General features: G+C 45.9%; 1 protein-coding gene across 2 annotated transcripts in view; it reads left to right on the top strand.

The window, feature by feature from the left end:
- Window positions 1-20,731, top strand: part of NR3C2 (nuclear receptor subfamily 3 group C member 2) — a 335,001-nt gene extending 314,270 nt beyond the window's left edge. For both annotated transcript variants that reach the window (XM_076010596.1, XM_012783749.3), the window contains exon 9: window positions 17,981-20,731. In XM_076010596.1, the coding sequence (XP_075866711.1) occupies window positions 17,981-18,136 (156 nt within the window). In that variant the 3' untranslated portion in view covers window positions 18,137-20,731. The remainder of the gene's footprint in view (window positions 1-17,980) is intronic.
- Window positions 20,732-21,317: the final 586 nt, after the last annotated feature.

The raw sequence follows: 21,317 nt of genomic DNA on the forward strand, positions 1-21,317 counted from the left end.
CAAGTGTGTCCATGCATTCATTTGTGGAGGTGTCCTACTGTGTTTCAGGACCAAAGGTGCAAGTGCCAACAGAGTGCCTGTCCTTAGGAATGTGGCAGAGGACAACGCTCATCTCGTTCAACAGATACTCGAGTGTCTGAAAGCGCCAGGCAGCGTACTAGGGGGAAGAGACCCAAAGGCAGAGCAGCCGGGCAGCACCTGGATGTCACAGGGCTCCAGGTGTGCCGAGAACTCTGGGGAGGTGGGCACACCGTGAGTTGTGGGCTCACTGATATTTATTCCAAGCTGGCGCACCAAGCCTTGCAGAGAAGGTAGAGGAGACAGCCGCGCTGGGCAGGGGTGGTGGGAGACTTCCACAGGGGTGTCAGAGAATCCTTATTCAATGGCAGGAGAAACAAAGACCCAGAGAGTGACTTCTCAAGTTTCCCAGGTAGCTGGTGACAGCTGGAAGCCTACTGGACTTGCAGTTCAGTCCTCCCAACGCCGCCATCATGATGAGGGAGTACTTCCGGCTACTAGCAGCTGCTCGTGTTTGGGCCGGGCTGCATTTTGGAGACCAGAAAACCAGCACTGAGGAACCGTTAGAAGCAGCGGCACTGCTCTCCAGCCCTCCAGCCTCATTTGGATCCTCCCCGGCAGGTTCTGGAATGTGTCATTTCTGGGACATGCAGGGTTACATCTTGCAGGCAGTCAACCTGGTTTCGTGTTAAAATGTCATGCACATTTAGCAGCCCCCAAAACAAAATGTTAAGTCTGCCTCACCGTAGAAGCTGAGCAGGCTCGGAGTTGGAGGCTTTTGGGTTCCTGCCTGTGAGCATTAAACCCGGATGAGCACCTACCCCTTGGCTGGGCAAGCATCGGCGTGTCACTGCGACGCTGTGCTCTGCAGAACCCTGCTGCTGAACAGCCGCTTGCTGTGCCTCCAGGACTGAGTGCTGGACGGCTGAAGTGGCCCTTTGCTGTCAGAGCGCCTGTCCTTAGGAATGTGGTAGAGGACATCACTCATCTCGTTCAACAGATACTCGAGTGTCTGAAAGCGCCAGGCAGCGTACTAGGGGGAAGAGACCCAAAGGCAGAGCAGCCGGGCAGCTCCTGGATGTCACAGGGCTCCAGGTGTGCCGAGAACTCTGGGGAGGTGGGCACACCGTGAGTTGTGGACTCATTGATATTTATTCCAAGTTGGCGCACCAAGCCTTGCAGAGAAGGTAGAGGAGACAGCTGCGCTGGGCAGGGGTCGAGACTTCCACAGGGGCGTCAGAGAATCCTTATTCAATGGCAGAAGAAACAAAGGATACCAATACTTCCCTTCTCCAAAAGGGCACAGCGGGTGGCGTGAGGATCAGAGATCTGGTGGTGCCGTAAATACTACACGTGCACGCTGCGGAGACTTCATTCCTTAGGTGAAAAGGGCGTTAAGTATCTACACGCTAATCAACAAAAGAGACGCTGCTGCACGCAGCCGAGACTATTAACAAATTATTTTGAGATTCTCGTTGCTCATGTAATTAGTGGCTGCATTAGCATCTGGCTGTGGTAGTGGCAATTTCCATCCTGATCACACGATAGGTGGCTTAGAGATAGACACAGACCTATTTTAAGCCTTTCTTACCGCACACTGGAGAACGCAAGCTGCAAGCTGGGCTCGTCCTACCGTGCATTTGGGCAGCTGGCTCGCTTTCACGTTTGACTCTGTTTTACGTCTTTCTGGTCAAGAAAAGTTTCTCCGTAGGAAAAGCTCCGAGGACAAAATAGGAGCCTGCCACGAAAACGTGACCACTACAGACAACAGAAAGAGGGTGGCCTGTGGCGCTACATAGCCCTTTCTTTCCATCACCTTGGCACTTTATTTAAAGTTTCTTCAACTGTGTAAAATGTCAATAATATCCATCATATAGCAGTTGGGGGAAGTGAATGAGGTAGCACAGGTACTTAAGCATCTACTGCGTAACAGACACTGAACGGATGTTCACCCTCTCTTCCTGCTGCTCGGATGACAATGAAAGAGAGTATTTGGTTTGTATCTGCAGAAGTACCCAGGGCTGGCAGTACCACGAGTGTGTGTGTAAGAGAAATCAAGGATTCAAAGCCACATTCTGTCTTGCTGAGCTGAACAACTATTCAGTGTAATTGTTAGCGGTGTGACACTGCCTCCTTCTTTGACAGGACCATGACTAAGAAAGGCTCTAAATAAAGGAAGAGGTGTGTATGGCAGAGTCAGCTAAGTGAACAAAGCCTGATCTTCCAAGGAACCAGGGGAGAGGGGAGGACACAAACCATCCAAAGAACCAATTCCTCCTGAAAAGGAAATATTCATAAACAAAGATTTCAAATTAAATGGATAATGGACATGGAGGATCTTTCTTTGTGTCTAGTTGGTGAAACCAGTGGAACAATTATTAAGTTTATAGTATCTCTTTTTACTTTTTTTAATTTCAAAAGATTTAGGGGGTAAAAGTGTTTTTTTGTTATGTGGATAAATTGTACATTGCTAAAGTCAGGGCTTTCATTGTACCTATCAAGAGAATAGTGTACTTTGTACCCAATAGGTAGATTTTTATCTCTCACCCTTTCCCCTTATTAGTTTCTAGTGTCTATACTGCTCTTTATGACCATATATATCTTTCCTTTAGCTCCCACTTATAAGCGAGAACATGTAGTGTTTGTTTTCCATTCCTGAGATACTTCACTTAGGATAGTGGTCTCCAGTTCTATCCAAGTCGCTGCAAAACACATTATTTCATTTCTTTTTATGGCTGAGTAGTACTCCATGGTGTGTTTGTGTGTGTACAAATATATATATATAAATATATATATCACATTTTCTTTATCTACTCATCAGTTGATGGATACTTAGGTTGATTCCATATCTTCACTATTGTGAATTGTGCTAAGATAAACAATTGGATACTGGTGTCTTCTTTATATAATGACTTTTGAAAAAATGTTCAACATCACTAATTATCAAAGAAATACAACTTGATATACTACCTTACCCCTGTCAGAATCAGCATTGTTAAAAAGTCAAAAGGTAATAAATGTTGGTGCCATTGAGGTGAAAAGGGACTGCTCAGACACTGTTGCTGGCAACGTAACTTGTACAAGTGCTATGGAAAGCAGTCTTGAGATTCTTCAAAGAACTAAAAGTAGACCTACCACTGGATCCAGCAATCCCACTACTGGGTATCTGCCCAAAGTAAATCTTTTTAAATACCTGTAGCAGATAGGGGCTGGCACTTGCATTTACAAGTTTCCCATTTCAAGGGTCTAGTCTAGTTCAGAATGCATTTCTCTGGGTGAATCGTGCCAGTGGATGCTTATTTTCATTTAAAACATTTTTGTTTGTATAATTAAAAAAATACATCAAATATATTTAAAAATAAAAATGGGGGATGGGAAAGTATTGGTTAAAATACTCTGTTATTTCAGTGTGGAGGATAACTATGGACTTAGTGGCTTTAGATGTGGTGTGGAAAGGTCGGGGCAGTCCAGGGATTGGCGCGTGTTGCGTGCATAGCTGAGGCTGTGAAGCCCAGCTGGAAGACCTAATGCCCCATAGAGAGGTGAAGGGTGGACACCGTCATCCATGTTGTGCCTTTGTTCTCCACATTAATGACTTAAGGGCAGCATCAGTCAGTGGCCATGGCAGTGTCTCTCGAAGCTCCCCTAAGGGTTGTCATCGGTTCGTATTGCCACGGGCCGCAGAAGAGTTCAATTACTGTTCTCCCTAAAACTGTTGGGAAGACACTTCCAATAACCAGGACAGTCCATAAGAAAAGATATCTTTCAGTGTCCAGTTGTTTTATAGTCTCTGGAATGAGCCATCCCTACCTCAGTTACCCCTTGTAAAGAGCCTCCAAGGCTGGGCGCCAAGGAAGGGCTGCCGAGGGGCCCCGCTTCTGCGTGTGGGCCGCGCGCTGGGACCACACGCCCTGGCAGGGGAGGCGTGTGACGGGCACCGTGCTGGGGCCGAGGACACAACGCCAACAAGAGACGTGGGCGCTGCCCTCACAGAGCGTGATCTACTGCGGAACACGGATAAGTTACCTGGAGTTAAAACACAGCTGAAAGGTGCAACGATAGGAACCAGAAGGACCGCGGTGGAGCTTCTAGAACGTCCAGCGATGGGAGGAGATGGGTCGGTGGCTTGAGGCCAGGGGATGGTTGCCAAGCGGACACCCAGAGGTCAAGTCGGAGTTTGCCAGATAGAGGGAAACTACTTTAAGCCAAAAGAGTTAATACCCCAAAGGAGAGAGACTATGATGATCCTGACAAATGGAGAATTTCTGAGTATCGCAGAGAATCGGAAGAAGGGAGAGAGGGAGGGAGGAGACAATGGAGGGATCTGGAAACAGGTCAAGGAAGCTACTGAGGGATTTTCACCACATTGGCAGAGAATCGTGAGCTGCTTCGTCCAATCCAGTAGCCACTGCTGTGTGTGGCTATTTACATTTAAATTAAGTAAAAATTAAAATTGAGTCCCCCAATCACACTAACCACATTTCAAGTGCCCAGTGGCCACATGTAGCTAGTTGCCACCATTTAGGGCAGTGCAGAAAGATGTGCTGGATGGTCAGTAGATTCTAGAGAACCTGTCAGGGCAGGGGCATGAGGGGACCGGAAGGCCAGTGGGGCTGTCGCTGCCCTGGTCCAGGCGAGAGGCGGTGGGGCCGAGTTGGGGTGGGGCACCAAGAGAGGGGTTCAGCTGGTGGCATGATGGCTCTTGGTGACGAAGGGGACACAGAGGTAGAGGAGGGAGCAGGCCAGAGATGAACCCTCAAATTTGGAAGTAGGTAGCTGGGCAGGGGACACCCTCACAGAAGGCAGGACCCAGGGCAAGGAGACCTGGGAGAGAAGACGAAGCGCTTGTTTTGGATGGACAGAATTGGAGACACCTTCAGGCCATCCTGGGGAAATAGCAGGGACACTTGGAGCCCTGTGGATGAAGACAGAAGGCACCTGCTGCTGTAGACGGGGCAGGCGGCAGCACGTGGGCGGTCACTGCAGCCTGGGCGTGAGTGGGCGGCACGGCCCGGGTGTCGGTGCAGGTGCAGGAGGCAGCGCAGTGTTGAACCCAGGGGAAAAGAGTGGCCGCGTGGCCCCAAACTGGGAAGAGCCTGGGAAGGCGCTGCTGCTAAGGAAGGAAAAGGAGGCAACACGAGGGGCGTGGGTAACAAGTCAGAAAAGAACGTTTCCCCTCTTCGCCAGTGAGGGGTCTGAGGGCAGGGGCTGCAGGAAGGTGGGCTGGCACAGACCGTGGTCTGAAAGACTGTTCGGTTGCCTCAGCCACGAGGAGGCAGCGGCGAAGAATCGCGATGGACTCCACCCGCGGCAGTGATGTTGGTGAGGTTTGTGTGCCGCATGCCGCAAAGCCGGCAGTGACTTTGTAAACAACGTTAAGAGTGTTTATTCAGGGCCGGGCGCGGTGGCTCACGCCTGTAATCCTAGCACTCTGGGAGGCCGAGGCAGGCGGATTGCTCAAGGTCAGGAGTTCGAAACCAGCCTGAGCGAGACCCCGTCTCTACCAAAAATAGAAATAAATTAATTGACCAGCTAAAAATATATATACAAAAAATTAGCCGGGCATGGTGGCACATGCCTGTAGTCTCAGCTACTCGGGAGGCTGAGGCAGTAGTATCGCTGAGCCCCAGAGATTGAGGTTGCTGTGAGCCAGGCTGACGCCACGGCACTCACTCCAGCCTGGGCAACAAAGTGAGACTCTGTCTCAAAAAAAAAAAAAGAAAAGAGTGTTTGTTCAGTAAAGCTCCTTAGGAAAGTTGCTTTAATACATTGAGAAGAATTACGACTCTTTGTGTTATGTGATGAGATGTATGTAAATGAGCATTTTAAATGTGGTTGAGAGGACATTCAGAGTTTGTGTGTTTGTGTGTTTAAGTATGACTAAGACATCACAGTCATTCAACAAACCCCATCTTTGTAATAACCCAAAACAAACTTTATTCCAGCCCGTGGCCAGCTGTAGCCCACCCTGTGCACATACCTGTGTGCACACGAGCAGGTGTGTAGATCCTGCGTATACAGAGCTTGGCATCAAAAGCAGCTGTGAGGCTTCGGAGCTGATCTTGCATTTGGGGTCATGTTCTAGTTCAGCGACACGGATCCTGAGCCCTTCCTTAACCCATCAGTTTCACATTAGACCTTCATTATAGTGACAGTTCATTTCCACTTGCAGCCGCAGAACTTTTTTATCTTCTTTGGTCTTCTGTGCTTGGTTATGATTTTTTATGGCTGACTTAATGCAAAATCTGGGTCATTTGCTTACCTCTTTGGAAAAGGTTAATTTAAAACATTCCAGCATTTTTGGTGGCTAATTTGAGACTATTTGCAGTGCTCACCAATGGTTGCTCAATAGCCAGGCAAAATTCTAACATGCAATTGTACTAGATTTGAAGGAAAAAATTGAAATATAGGAAGGTTACCATTTCTTTTTTTATTATTTTAAATTGTGGTAAAATACACAAACATAAACTTTACCATCTTAATGATTTTTAAGTGTACATTTCAGTAAAATGCCTTCATATTGTTGTGCAACCAATCTCCAGAGCTCTTCACCTTTCAAAACTAAAACTCTGCCCACTAAACAAAAACTCATTCCCGTCTCCCCAGCCCCTGAAACCACCCTTCTACTTTCCGTCTCTATAAATTTGACTACTCTAGGTACCTTATCAAAATGAAATCATATAGCATTTGTCTTTTTATGGCTGGCTTATTTCACTTAGCGTAATATCTTCCAGTTTCATCCATGTTGTAGCGTGTGTCTGTACTTCCTTCTTTTTTAAGGCTGAATGATATTCCACTGTGTATGTACATATCGCATTCTGTTTACCCACTAATCTGCCAAGAGACAGTTGGGTTGCTTCCTCTTTGGCTACTGTGAATAGTGCTGCTATGAATGAACATGGATATACAAATATGTCTTTTGAGATCCTGCTTTCAATTTTGGGGGGTATGTTCCCAGACATGGAATTTCTGGATCATGTGATAAGTCTACATTTAATTTTTTGAGGAACCACCAAACTATTTTCCACAGCAGCTGCACACTTTACATTGCCACCAACAGTGCACAAGGGTTTCAATCTCTCTGCACCCTTGCAAGCATATGTTATTTGGGGGGGGGGGGTTGGATAGGTGCTCATCTGAATGGATGTGCAGTGGTATTTCAATGTGGTCTTGATTTGCATTTCCCTAGTGATCAATGATGCTGAGCATTTTTCCATGTGCTTATTGGTCATTTGGATATCTTCTTTGGAGAAATGTCTTCTCAGGTCTTTGGCCTGTTTTTTAATTAGTATTTTGTTGTTTGGTTGTCGAGTTGTAGGAGTTATGTATTCTGGATATTAATCAACTTACAAGATGTGTGATTTGCAAATACTTTCTTCCATTCTGTGTTTTTGTTCCTTTTTGCTTTGGTGTCCAAATCTTCTTTCTTTTATGAACTTATAATGATAACAGAGAGTAGTTTGTTTCTTTTAATTCTTAATTGGAAAAATTAAAAGCCGTGTCTGATCCCAATTTATCAAAAGAGAAGGAGAAAATGTGTTTTTTGTCATGATCCCAACTCCTTTTGCTTCATTATTAACACTTCACAAATTACAGCCCCATAGTAGACCATATGCCTTTGTTCACAGCTGGTTTTGAAAATTTATAGGAGAGTAACTTTCTATAAGAATGCTGGGGAAAAACTAGGACCCTGCCTTGTTCTGGGAGGAAATTGTGCATTCCGTTCCCCACCAACTCTGTGAGATTTGTGCTGCCACGGGGTGAGCTTTCTAGAAAAAACAAAATTTTAGGTAGAAAGAACCACAAAGGGTCCTGTAGGTCATGCTTCTAGAAGATCACGTCTAAGTAAAACTGGCACACAGGAATCTCTTCTGGATCCGAAATATAACTAGGGGAGATTCTGGAAAACTTTCTCATTGTCTAACGCCTGTGTCAATAAATTCCCCCTCCTACGCAGCCTCAGTCCCTCTTACAATATAGTAATAACTGCATAATACCTGGGATTTACATAGTGCCTTTCTTCCTAAGTCCTGTCATTAAATCCTTCTAGTGTTTCCATGAGGTGAGGATGAGTAAATATTACCATTTAAACGTAATCACCCCCTGCCTTAATTCCTTTCTCTATAAAAAGAGAATAATAGCAATATTTACTTGAGTGATTTCTTACCCTTTTTATAGAGAAAGGAATTAAGATGAGGTGAGTAAGTGCATTTTCCTAGGTTCATAAATGCTGCAGGAGCCAGGTGCAGGGGTGCAGGAGGGAAGGAAGCACCCAAGGGAGATGTCACCCATGGGTGGCAGGACCAGCCCTCCACCTGGATGGCTCCATTGCCCTGGTAGGTTAGGTGTCACTCTGGACTTCTCCACAAAGAGGACATCACCAGGGCCAGTGTCACAAGTGTTGGCTTTTGCAGTCCCACTCTTGACATGATGTTATCCTGTCACCATCTTGAAATTCTTAATGAACTTTGAACAAAGGACCCCATATTTTCATTGTGTACTGGGCTTCACAAATTATTCAGCCCGTGCATAATATAACCTATTCAAGGTCGTGTTGATCAGAGGAGAGAGAGGGGCATGGTGCAGGTGTGCCCAGGGACAGAGGTAGCAGGGGTGTGAAAGGCAGATAGCATGGGGGAGCTAGCACGTAAAAATTCAAGGGAACAAGTGATCATCAATATGGTGAAAGGAGCTTTAAACAACCTAAGGCCTAACTTGACACAAAATGGAAATAGTGAAGGAATTTCATAAGGAGAGGAGACTGTAAAGCCACAGCAAAGAGGAACGTTATCGGTGACATTTTAGACTAGAGGAGATCATTTTAAATGATTGGTATTGAACAGGCCAGGAAAATGTCAGTTGACTAATTAAGTTCATCAAGGTGATGGTTAAAGGGACTAGAAAACATATATGGTCACACTGTGTGCAGTCCATCCTCATTCTCAGAATCTGCACTGATGACCTCACCTGCTCACTAAAAGTTATTTGTAACCCTAAAATCAGTGCTCAGGACACTTTTTCAGTCTTTAACAGACACAGATCAGGGAAAAATGTCTGCCACCCAATGTGCACCTCCCTGGCCTACATCCAACAAGGTGACTCTGCTATCTTGGTTCGGCTCTCATGCCATAAATCATCCTTTTCGAGGTCTATTTCCTGCCTTTTTTTTTTTTTTGCATTTTTTTGTTTATTGTTGGTGATTTTGCTATTGGATGGCCCCCAAGCATAGAGCCCAAACACTGTGTAGCATCCCTAAGTGCAAGAAGGCTGTGATGTGGCCGACAGAGAAAATATTAATGTGTGCTAGAGAAGCATCCTTTGGGCATGAGCTACAGTGCTGTTGGCCATGAGTTGGATGTTAAATAGTCAGCAGTAGACATGAAATAAGGTGTCTTTAAACAGAAACTCACGTAAAACACACATATGTGCTCATCATTTGATGGAAAACTTGTGCCCAGCAGCTCATGATAACCTGAGCCTGTCATGCCGTAGGAGCAATTGCTTAGTATTTGCTAAATCGGTGTTTGCAGTGGCTTTATAGGACATAAATACCTCAAATACCGGGGGGAGATTTGACTGTGAGTATACGTAACCCGCAGGGAATGTAGGCTCAAAGGGAAATGACTCAAAAAAACAGCCAAAAATGGAAGGCGTGAGTGATGGAGCCTCTCTGTTTGAATGACAAATTCTGGAACCTTTAAGCTAGATGGCATCTTGTACCTAGCCCAACCCCTTTACATAGGACGATTCTTTATGAAGCATTTCCTAATAAAGACTAGAAAAATCTATATAATAATTGGAAAGCCAGATCTAGCTCTCATCATATCGTTTCATTTCAAGACTTTTTTCCCCCAACATTTTAGTACTTTTGAAATCAGGAAACATCTTATACTTGATTTATATACTTTAAACAAACAAAACCTGTTCTCCAAAAAGCTGTTACTAAATCTCTGAGAGGCCTTCCAATCCATGGGTCAGGAAACTTTTCTGTCATGGGCCACACACTACTGTAGGCTTTTTGGGCCAAATGATCGTTATTACAACTCCTCAGCAGCGCCATTGCAGTGTGAAAGCAGTAATAGATAACTCATCAATGACTGTGGCATGTTCCAGTTAAATCATTTCATATAATTTTAACATGTCACAAAATACTGTTCTTTTACTTTTTTTCCCAACCATTTAAAAGTATAAAAAACATACAAAATTGAAAAAACTTACAAAAACATTTGACCAGATGTCACCTACAGGTCATAGTTTGCTGACCTGTTTGATATGAAATATTTCATAGAATCAAGGAAGGAAAACAGGCCTTGTTCTATTGACTTGAGACACCTTAGTTTCAGTCATTCCTACATAAGGCTGTCCCTGCCACAGGGATCTGTTCCTTTTTTTTTTTTTTTTCAGAAATTGAAATAAGGATTTAATGGTCTAATCTAGCTAGATTTAACCTGATATTAAAGTTGGTAACATATAAACATATGGTTTGTGGTAACATATAAACATAAGTTGGTTTGGGTTTTTAATTTGCTCAGTGTAGTGTACATTTACAAAGAAGATCTAGGAAATATTGAAAACAAAATTAGGAAAAGTTCATACTTCTATATACAGTAACATGCCGATGCATCTCAAACACAACCCTTTCATTAGATTTCCTTTGTTCGGCAATGTTCTAATTATCCCTTTATCTTTAAGCCCTACTTTCCTCTTTTCCATTGTGTCATTTTTCTTTGTGCTTTTCACATGTACAATAGACCTGATTCACAAGAAGGCAGAGCTGTGATCTAGAACGAGGCTTGTAATCCAAGGAAACTTAAAACAGGATAGAAATTAAATAAAACAAAAAAAATTGGAAGGAAATTGAGCCCATCTTGCTTAGCATAGCATCCAAACAACATATGTTGAGGATTTACCATTCATCACTGACCAGAGATCAATGATGGGTGTTGAATTTGTTATAGAAGTGGTGATGAAGAACAAAGTCAAACATAACCTCAGATAACAGACGCTAAGGGCTGGGGGCTGGTATGATTTTTTTTTTAGAAATTCCCTGGGTTTTTCATGAGACACTGAATGGCACTCTCCCCCAGCAGCCAGCCCGCTCCTGGGCAGGCCCTGGTCTGACCCAGACTGCCCAAGCCCACACAGTCCAGACCCTGGAGCAGCCCTGAGAGGCTGCCTGGGACAACACGGCTCCATCACTGCATCGGTCAGCTGGGCCTGTGGGTGCAGGGCTGGAGGTGCCCACCTCCTGGCCTGGAGCCCTGGCTCTGCCCACCCTCACAGGGGGTCCCCTTGCCTGGAATTTTCAGGCATAGCGCCCATGAGAATGGGAGGCAAGCAGCCTTATAGAGGCCCATCCTGCTGCCAGTACACACTTGAATCCAGATGCCTCCTACCCACTGTGTGCTGACCCTCCATAGAGGTGGGTGGTCCCTGAATATGGGAAATCAACAAACCGTTCCCTTTCCAGATGGTGGCTTTGCTGGGAGAGGCATGTCAGAGCCTCCAAGTGTCCCGCTAAGGTCCCCAAATGCCTCTTCCATGCCTAGCATTTAGCTGACGCACTGGCTTGCTCATCTCTTGGTCAGATCTAGGGAAGCCTTCAGGACTCTCTTAAACTCACCCTCTAAGAGAATCTGCCAGGAACACTCAGCTGAGTAGTGGCACTTCGGAGCCTGGGGTTTTGGAAGGAAATCTACAAATGCTAGTATGACCTTGCATGTCACTAAGTGGGTGGGGGAGGGGCGTTTGTTCCCATGTCACACTTTGCTGTGACAAACCAGCCAGAGGAAAAGCAGTGCCACATGTGCACATGCAGGTGGCTTCCCTGCCAGCCTGAGCTGGGACCAGTGTTTGGGTTTTGAGCCTGTTGAGATTTTTTTAAATTATTTATTTTTATTGTGGAATATTATGCATAACATACAATTTACCATTTTAGCTATTTTTAATTATACAGTTCAGTGATATTAAGTACGTTCACATTGGTGTATGCATCCATCATTGTCCACCACCCCAAACAGAAACTTCTGTACCCACTGAACCCTAACTGCCTATCCACGCTGCCCCCTGCCCTTGGTAAGCACTGTTCTACTTTCGTCTCTGTGAGCTTGACTACTCTAGGTGCTTCACACTAGTACAATCATATAATATTTGTCCTTTTACTCATGTCACTTAGCATAATGTTCGAGGTTCATCCATGATTTAGCATGTATCAGAATTTCATTTTTTGAGGCTGAATAATATTCCTGTGTGTGCATACCACACTTTGTTCATCCATTCATTTCCTGTGGACATGTGGGTTATTTCCACCTTTTGGCTGTTGTGAATAGTGCTGTACCTGTTCAAGTCCCTCCTTTCAGATTCTTCGGTATATATCTGATAGTGGAATACTATATTATATGGTAATTTTATGGTTAATTTTTTTGAGGAACTGTCATGCTGTCTCCTATAGGACTGTACCATTTTATATTCCCACCAACAGTGCACAAAGGTTCCAGTTTCTTTATATTTTTACCTACACTGGTTCTTTTCCTTTTCTTCTTTTTTGAGCTAATAGCTATCCTAATGGGTGTAAAGTGCTACCTCAGAGTCCAGAGTGCTAACCGTTAACATTATAGAACCTTCTCCAAGTGCTTTCTCATTGTGTTTTTAGTTTTGATTTGCATTTCTCTAATGACTAGTGATGTTAAACATCTTTTCATGTGTTTATTAGCCATTTGTGTGTCTTCTTTGGAGAAACGACTATTCAAGTCCTTTATCCATTTCTGAAAATGTTTGTCTTTTGTTGTTGAGCTGTTGGAGTATTTTAATATATACTCTGGTTCTTAACCCCTTATCAGATATGATTTGAAAACATTTCCTCCATTTCTGTGGGCTGCCTTTTCGTTCTCTTGATAGTATCTTTTGATGCCCAGAATTTTTTAGTTTTGATGTAGTCGTGTTTATCTATTTTTTTCTTTGGTTGCCAGTGCTTTTGGTGTCATATACGAGAATAAACCTGTTTTGTTTTGAATGAAGGCCAAAGTCCTTATGTAATCACTGCAGGTCATTTTCCAAAGTTCACGAGGCTATTTTTGGAATACCTGGACTAAATAAATAGTCACTAGCCGTTTGTGTCTCACGAAACTATCAGCATTAGAATATTTACAGTTGAATGCATGTATCTTTTGCCATAAACGCATTCATGTAGCTGGCTACAATTTTGATCTTTGAAAATAAAGTTTCTAGCCCCCCCCCCCCCATGCTCATTTCAGGCAAAAGCTTGATCCTAATTAGGTGAACCTTCTGGAGTCAGCAGATAATGGATGAGAAATGAGCATGCCACTGAAATCAGTGGGACCTACTTCAGAGAGGCTGTTATGGTTCAGGCTCTGTCACCGCTTAAGCGATTGTGTAACCTCAGAGAAGCAGCAGCAGCCCCAGAGGTGTGGCGGGAGGGAGACCCTCCCTGCAAGGCCTTCTGAGAAGCCGTGGCTTGCAGTGGGAGCAGGGAAGAGGCACACAGGGGCCCAGTGGCCTCATCATGGGTACTGCGAGCCAAGTGCCATCAGTCGCTCTGTGACCTTGCCAGGCTCCTCTGCCACCCTGACAGCTGTGGCCCATCAGGCTGGAAGAATCATGTCACTAAACTGCTGTGATGCTAACAGATGCATCCTGCACAGAAGGAAAAGTCAGCCCACGAGTCTTTCTCTGATTCCTAATAACATGGGCCTCTTATTGCTGATTATAATTAGAGTTCTTGCCTCTCCATCCAGCCGGGTCAGGCCACTGGGCACCAGCTTTGAGACCCGGGCCAGGCCATTGGATGAAGGCAGGCGCGCTGCCCAGCAAATGGGTAGGGTGCTGTCATGTAGCTGTGACCACGTCCCACTGCCCCTCAGCACAGCGAGCAGGGACTGGCGCTCCTCGCCCTGCGGCAAGGCATGGCGTGCATAGGAAATCACATCAAAACGCAGCAGAAACAAGTCGGAGGAAACCAGGATCACGGGGAAAGATGGAAAGGGGTTGTCAGCTTCATGGATACAGTTTCGCATTATTTTACTTGGTGCCACTAAGATGAAGATGCTCATTTCAGTCACCTAGTTTTTGTTCATTGATTAAAACTAGCAACACACTGTCCTAAAAAAAAAAAAAAAAAAAACTATTGAAATAAGTTATTCCCAAGCACTGGAAGTTTGGAATAAGCAAGAGCCGGGAGCAAGAATCCGGGCAATAGTAGCTTTGCCGCAGGAAGGGGCCTGTCCCGGTGCGGGGGTGGGGGGGCTCCCAGAGGTGGGGAAGGGGGAGAGCCGTCCCGCCCATGAATATGAAAAGTTTAAACAATGAGATGTAAACAACAGGATAGAAGCAGAAGTGATGTCACCTGACTCCACGGCTAACTGGCGAGTCAATCAGACAAAAGTGTCCCCTGTGAGTCAGAAGAGAGGCAGGATTCTTTCAGGGTGGGCCCCAGGAGGGGCTGGGGAACAGCAGTGCGATGCTCACATCCTCTGCAAAGAGTGATGCTAAAAAAAAAAAAAAAAAAAACTCCATGCCAAGTGAGTGTCCAAGGAGAGTGCTGGATTATCTCCCAGAGAGCCGTCCACACTCATCCTCAACTGGACTGACTTCCAGAGGTCGTGTTTCCCCCACTGTTCAAAGTAAATCACCGGCTCTTCCCTGACCCCAAGACCGAGACCCCAAGACCGAGACCCCGGCAGAGACCGCCAACCGCTGGCTCAGTACCGGGACAGCAGCGGATCCTGCACCGAGGGGGGTGGGGATGGTATGTGGTGAGGACTCGTGGGTACCTCGTACCTCTTATATCCTGGCTCTGGGCTCACACGAGGGCCACGTCTGCTGTACTCCTCAGCGTGCGCCTGCGTCGTGCCAGGGCGGCACCCAGGAGCCGCGCAACTGTATGGGGGCTGTTAGATGCTTCTCCGCAGCACAGCAGTGTGGCTTACGGACTATTGTCTGTTCAGGCTGGTCAGCATCCTCGGTGACCCAGTTGTCTGATATGTGACTCTCGTCCATCTCTCGTGGCCTTGTCCCTACCACTCAAGGTCTGACCTTCTGTGGGTCCCAACTTCATGCGCCTGGTGTTTTCCAGTGGGGATGGTGCCTCGTACTGCGGCTCCTCCGTCCCTTAATCACCTGCTAAGGGCCAGGCACCCGTGGAGGGTGCCCCCTGGTCCTTCCTGAGGGTCTGCAAGCACCTGGGGACAGCTCAGACCAGACTAGGTCATGGTCTTACCTAGTGGCTGGGGCCGCCTGGCTTCCATTCTCATAGCTGATCCCTGACCTTACCAGCTGCAGTCATGGCCCAGGGTTGAGGTCTGCAGCCCTGTGCCAGGGCAGGGTCGCTTCTGTGGCAGCCAACACCTTCTGCTGAGGCCTACTGACCCCCCGGCCTGCTAGCCGCCCCAACACAGGGTGAGCCTTTTCCTGGGCATGGTTGCTGGTGACACCCACACCCCCAGGTGATACCATGCTCACAGAGTCAAAGGCTTAGTCCCTGGCTGCCAGGCCAACCCCACGTGCTGGCCCTGACACCAGGCCCACGTTCTGCAGGAAGGTCCCCACCCCTCCGAGGTGTAAACACAGGCCCTGCATATCAGCTCATGACTAGGAATGAGCAGCTCTCTCATCTGTAGAACATGGGACAGAGGTGGGTGGCTCATATGCATAGGCAGTGAGTAGTGTCTGGGACATCTGTCCCCAGCCAACCTGTGAGGACAAACAGCCGAGCCCCTGGCCTCGCTCCATGCCTCTTAGGCAATGCTCAGTGCTGAGGACACAGTGCTGCAGGTGTGACAGGTGTGGGGACAAAGGCACCCGAAAGGCCTGGGCTTTCTCTCCAGTAACAGGCCCCCAGGGGTGCTGGGCTGCGTGCCGCCTCGTGCAGGGCCAGACTGACTCGCTCCTTGTCTCTTAACGCACATGTGAATCAGCGTTGCTGTCACCCGTGTGCACATATGAACCTTTCCATGGCCCCAGCCCTGCTGTGTAACTTGCTGATGGCCACGCAGCTTGTCTCCCGCAGGAGGCTGTGTGCTGAGCCTGCTTTCCCTGGGAGCCTCTTCGAACAGCACCTCCTCCTCTCCCCCCCGCCGCCTGGCACTGGCAGCCCTGACTTTCTGTGTGTGTCGTCTGCGCTCAGTAGAGAAATACGCAGATGCCCCAAGAGCAGGCTTTGCCGTGTCACTGCAGTTTCCCCAGTGCCCGGCTCAGAGCAGGTGCTCGGTGGCTCGGATGGATGGATGAGGATGACTTGTGGGTCAAGAACCCTGGCCACCCCCCACACCCCTTGTGGCCTGAGGACAGGAAACCTCCATCCCTGGACAGGAACAAGGCTCAACCCCAGATGAAAGGTGTGGCCACCAGGCAGAGTCATCTTAGTGGTGGTTGATATTGCCTAGAAACCGAGATTTCTCGCCTCGGGTTCAAATTTTTTAAAAGGAAAAAAAAAACCTGCACAGGCCTGCAGGCTCCCACACGGAGCGACTGCAGGGGTCAGGGTGAACTTGGTCCCAAGCACCTCCGCGGGGGCACGGGACGGTGCCAGCCTGATGGAAGGGCACGGCGCCCGACAGGCGGCACCACACCTGGAGAGCTGCACCCAGAGTGGCTCTAGCTTCGACTGGAAAGGCAGAAAACAAGGTTCTCCCATTCCTCATTTTGTCAAAGGGGGACCCGAGAGCCAAGTTCCACAAAGACGGCACAGAGCAGGTTTTGCAAACTGCATCCTGCAGAGGAAAATGGTGTTTTATGGTGGAAGGAGTTTGAGAAGGACAGAATTAAAGAGGTTTTGCCCCAGCAGTACTTCTCAACCACTTGAATTATTGACATCTGTTTGGCACTTGCTCCATGTGGGTGAAGTTTAAAGCACTTGACTGGGTCACTCGCTCAGTCCTCTGAGGCTCACAGGCTATTGTCATCCCCACTGAACAGATGAGGAAACTGAGGCATAGCTTTCACAAGGTGAACATGGCCATGTGCCAGAGGGTGGTGCTGTTTCTCAGCTTCCTTGACCTGTAGACGGGGTCAGTTATTAAATCTCACAGTCCTTAGAACCTGCTTCGGGGAATATCAATTCAGGCTGAGGACCTAACACAGGCACAGACAGAAGCAATCTCACCGGATCCACTGTACTAAGAGTATAGATTTATTTCATGGCAGGTAATATTAATATTGTCTGCTGCAAATGCACTGGGAAGTGACAAAAGTCATTTTCCCATAATGGGGTTTGGAATTAACTAAAAAATTAGAGTACATTTTTTCTGCTTTGAAACCAGGTTCCTTGCAGATGGAATGGCAACTAGTAATGCTGCACAGCGTTCATGGTTTTTTTGTGTGTTTAACTTACAGAATGGGGAGTTGTTCAGGTGCAGGGGGTAGGAAAGGTTCTTGGGTCACAGAGTAGGGAAAATTGGCTGGAGGGACAACCCCGAACTTAGCCTTGATGCTTTTCATGCTCTCAAATCAGCCTGAAAGAGAAAGCAGCTGAGGAGTCCCAGTCTTGCCCCCAGCAGGGCAGGAAGCCTGAAGGAGGGAAAGAGGTGGGGGCCGCAGGTGGAAGCACTGGCCACAGTGCCCCCCCTCCATGCCCTTCTGGGCATCTGCCACCGGACACCCTGAACAGCCAGTCTCCTCCGTGCAAAGAGACCAATTCACACATTTAGAGCAGTTCAGCAACCCAGGCTCTATTAACATTGTTACTGTCCCTGTTGCCTCTGATCCATTCAGCGTTCAAGAACCACACAGCTCTGGCTGAATCTATTTTGCACAACAGGCATGTTCCCTGACAGGTGACATGAACACTTTCCTCCCCCAACACAGAGCACTTGGCTAGATGAATTATGACACAGGTTCCCGGTGGGCTTCATGAATGTGGCTCTTTGAGTTCACACCAGAGTTAGGACACGATGGGTCCAGGGACAGAAATGAGGCCCCCATGTCATGTCCCTTCTGTGTCTTGCAGCTGGTGAGTGACCTCTTGGAATTTTGCTTCTACACCTTCCGAGAGTCCCAGGCCTTGAAGGTGGAGTTCCCGGCCATGCTGGTGGAGATCATTAGCGACCAGCTGCCCAAGGTGGAATCCGGGAACGCCAAGCCGCTGTACTTTCACCGGAAGTGACAGAAGACGTCTTGCCAGAAGAACTTTGCCTTAAGTTTCCCCGAGTTATTCCACACCCACGAAGGACCCAAGAAATCAGATTTTTTTAACATGTGATGGTTGATTCCCACTTGTGCAGCAGTTTCTCAAGTTTAAAATCATGTCGGGGGTTTGGAGCTGGGAAAGCTGTTTCACCACGTGGAACGTGACAAGACCCGAGCAGTCTAAAAGGATTCTTCCCTCTCCAGTCCCCAGTGCTTAGAAACATGTTCCTGTTCCTCTGGATGAAAAGCCATATCTAGTCAATAACTCTCTGATTTTGATATTTTAACAGATGGAAGTTTTAACTATGCCATGTAGTTTCTGGTATCGTTCGCTTGTTTTAAAAAGGGTTCAAGGACTAACGAACTTTTTAAAGCTTACCCTTGGTTTGCACATAAAAAAACGTATAGTCAATATGGGGCATTAATATTCTTTTGTTATTTAAAAAAAACACACAAAAAAGAAAAAAAATATATAAAGATTCCTGTTGTGTAATAACAGAACACGTGGCATGGGACAGTGGCCTCCTGCAGGCTCTGGTTCACCCACGGCCCTTCTGCATCACTGGTATACACACTCGTTAGCGTCCATTTATTATTTAATTAGAATGGATAAGATGTTAAAACAAAATGCCTTGGTTTCGATTCCTAGTATCTATTGTGTTGGCTTTACAGATAATTTTTTGCAGTCTTTTGCTGTGCTGTACATTACTGTATGTATAAATTGTGAAGGACCTGAAATAAGATATAAGGAACTTTTGTAAATGAGACACATTCAAAAAGAAAAAAAAAATTCTTTAATGGTTAATAGGATGAATGGGAAAGTATTTTTGAAAGAATTCTATTTTGCTGGAGACTATTTAAGTACTATCTTTGTCTAAACAAACAAGGTAAAAAAAAAATTTTTTTTTTTTGTAAAGTGAAATGTTCTGCATGCATAATGAACCGTTTACAGTGTATTTAAGAAAGGGAAAGCTGTGCCTTTTTTAGCTTCATATCTAATTTACCATTTTACAGTCTCTGTTGTAAATAACCACACTTTAAACCTCTTTGGTTGTCTTTAAGCTTTTCTACTTTTTCTGTACTTTCTGTTTTGTTCTTGGTCTCCTGCCCAGGGCGTTTGTGGGACTCGAGCACCATCACGTTTTCCTGGCTTCATCCTGCTCCAGGGGAATGACAAGCTGCAGGGTGTCTGCAGCTCCCTGAAGGTGTCATTCGATGCCACACGCGACAGAGGTGGTCCTGGGAGCACGGCAGCTTCAGCCAAGCTGCCTGTTTCCCCTTTTCCCTCCGGAAGCAGACTGGGCTCCAGGAGAGTGGGACTGGGAACTCGACAGCACATTGTCCTCCCATTTTAAGAAAAGCAGATTTTCTCCCGTGGCAAAAAAAAATTCCACACTACTCTCTCTCTCAAAGATCAGCTATTTCCTTCCGATCTCGGGAAGGGATTCTGCACTCCTGGAGAAATGTATTATCATGGCAGGATTCTCTGGGACGATCCGTCTTGGCGAGATTCAGTCTGAATGGCGTGGAGACCGGGAGATAGAGGGTTTTTAGATTTTTAAAAGGTAGGTTTTAAAAATAAATTTTATACATAAACAGTTTTGGAGAAAACAAAAAACTACAGATCATATAAAGCAAGACAGTGGCACTAAAATTTTTAATTCATTAATCTGTTGGGCACTAACGCAATGTATGGCTTTTCTCTTACACCAAATCAAAAACGTGTTTATCTTTGGGGAAGCTAACAATAGGATTGCACTAAAGAAACTACTTTGAATAGAGGCCAAAATTAATCTTTTAAAAGTGGTGATAATCATGAAGTACTCAGTGAAATCCTATTATTTTCCCAAACCTAAAACCTGTAGCTGGAGAAGCCCAAGGCCAGGAGAAGGTAGCCATCAGATCAACACTTTTTTCCAGGGTTCACCATGCAGGCAACATTACTTTGTCTTTCGGAAGACACCTGCCTTATGCAAGGGGAAACCTGTGAAAGCTACACTCAGAGGGAGGAGTTTTTCTTACATAATTTGCAATTTCAGGAATTTAATTTATAAGCAGATCTTTAAATACAGTCAACTTACATGCACAGCAATATGAAAGCCACACTCTCTGAAGGTGATAAATACACAGCATGCAGACTGGGAGTTTCTGAAAAAGAAATGGCTTGCAACAGCAGTTTTTTAGTTCAGACTTTTTTATAAAATTGGAATTTTGACTTAACCAGGTTTGGGATGGAGATGGTCTGCATCAGCTTTTTGTATTAACAAAGTTACTGGCTCTCCATGTGTCTCCCTGGTAACTTTGCTTGATTAAACAGCAAAGCCATATTCTAAATTCACTGTTGAATGCCTGTCCCAGTCCAAACTGTCTGTCTGCTCTTATTTTTGTACCATATTGCTCTTAAAAAAAAAAATCTTGGTTTGGTACAATTCATAATTCACCAAAACTTCATATAATTAAAGAAAACACTAAATTAGTTCAAAATGAAGCAATTTATATCTTTATGCAAAAACATATGTCTGTCTTTGCAAAGGACTGTAAGCAAATTACAATAAATCCTTTACTTTAATCACCTGTTGTTTTGGAAACAGTTCATTTGAATGTCTAGAGGTACACCTGGATTTTGTGCCCTTCCAAATCTTCACATGTGCTTCTGCCTACATCCAAGATGGAGTAACAGTGGTTTTTTTTCCCCCTGTTAGGAAGAGGCCTGTGTTAGCCACATGTTAATTCAACTCTTTGGGGACTGATTTTGATACCTTGTCTCTAATACTGTTTCTAATATTTGGCTCACCAAAATTTAACAATTTAATAAGAATAACTTGATACCATGTAGCTGCTAAGCACCATATGTACATTGCCTCATTTATCGTCACAACCACATGAAAACATGTTCATTCTGCAGACAGACTCAAGTCCCTGGATCCCCATCTTGCCCCAAGGCTCTTGGTCTGTGTGGTCTTGTCCTCTCTCCAGCACGTCCCTTGGGCAGGCGGGAGGCTCAGCTCCCCACTGGCTGCGCCGAAGCTTCTTGCACTCCTCGTGGGCCTCTCTCCCGACTCCACTCGTTCATAGGGACCACGGGAGAGCAGTTACCAGCTCATTTTTAAATAGAAAACACTGATTTCCCACAAGCTAAATTCAAGTACAGCACATGT

Source organism: Microcebus murinus, chromosome 15 (assembly GCF_040939455.1).
Source record: "Microcebus murinus isolate Inina chromosome 15, M.murinus_Inina_mat1.0, whole genome shotgun sequence".
In the NCBI taxonomy this organism is placed as follows: Eukaryota; Metazoa; Chordata; class Mammalia; order Primates; family Cheirogaleidae; genus Microcebus; species Microcebus murinus.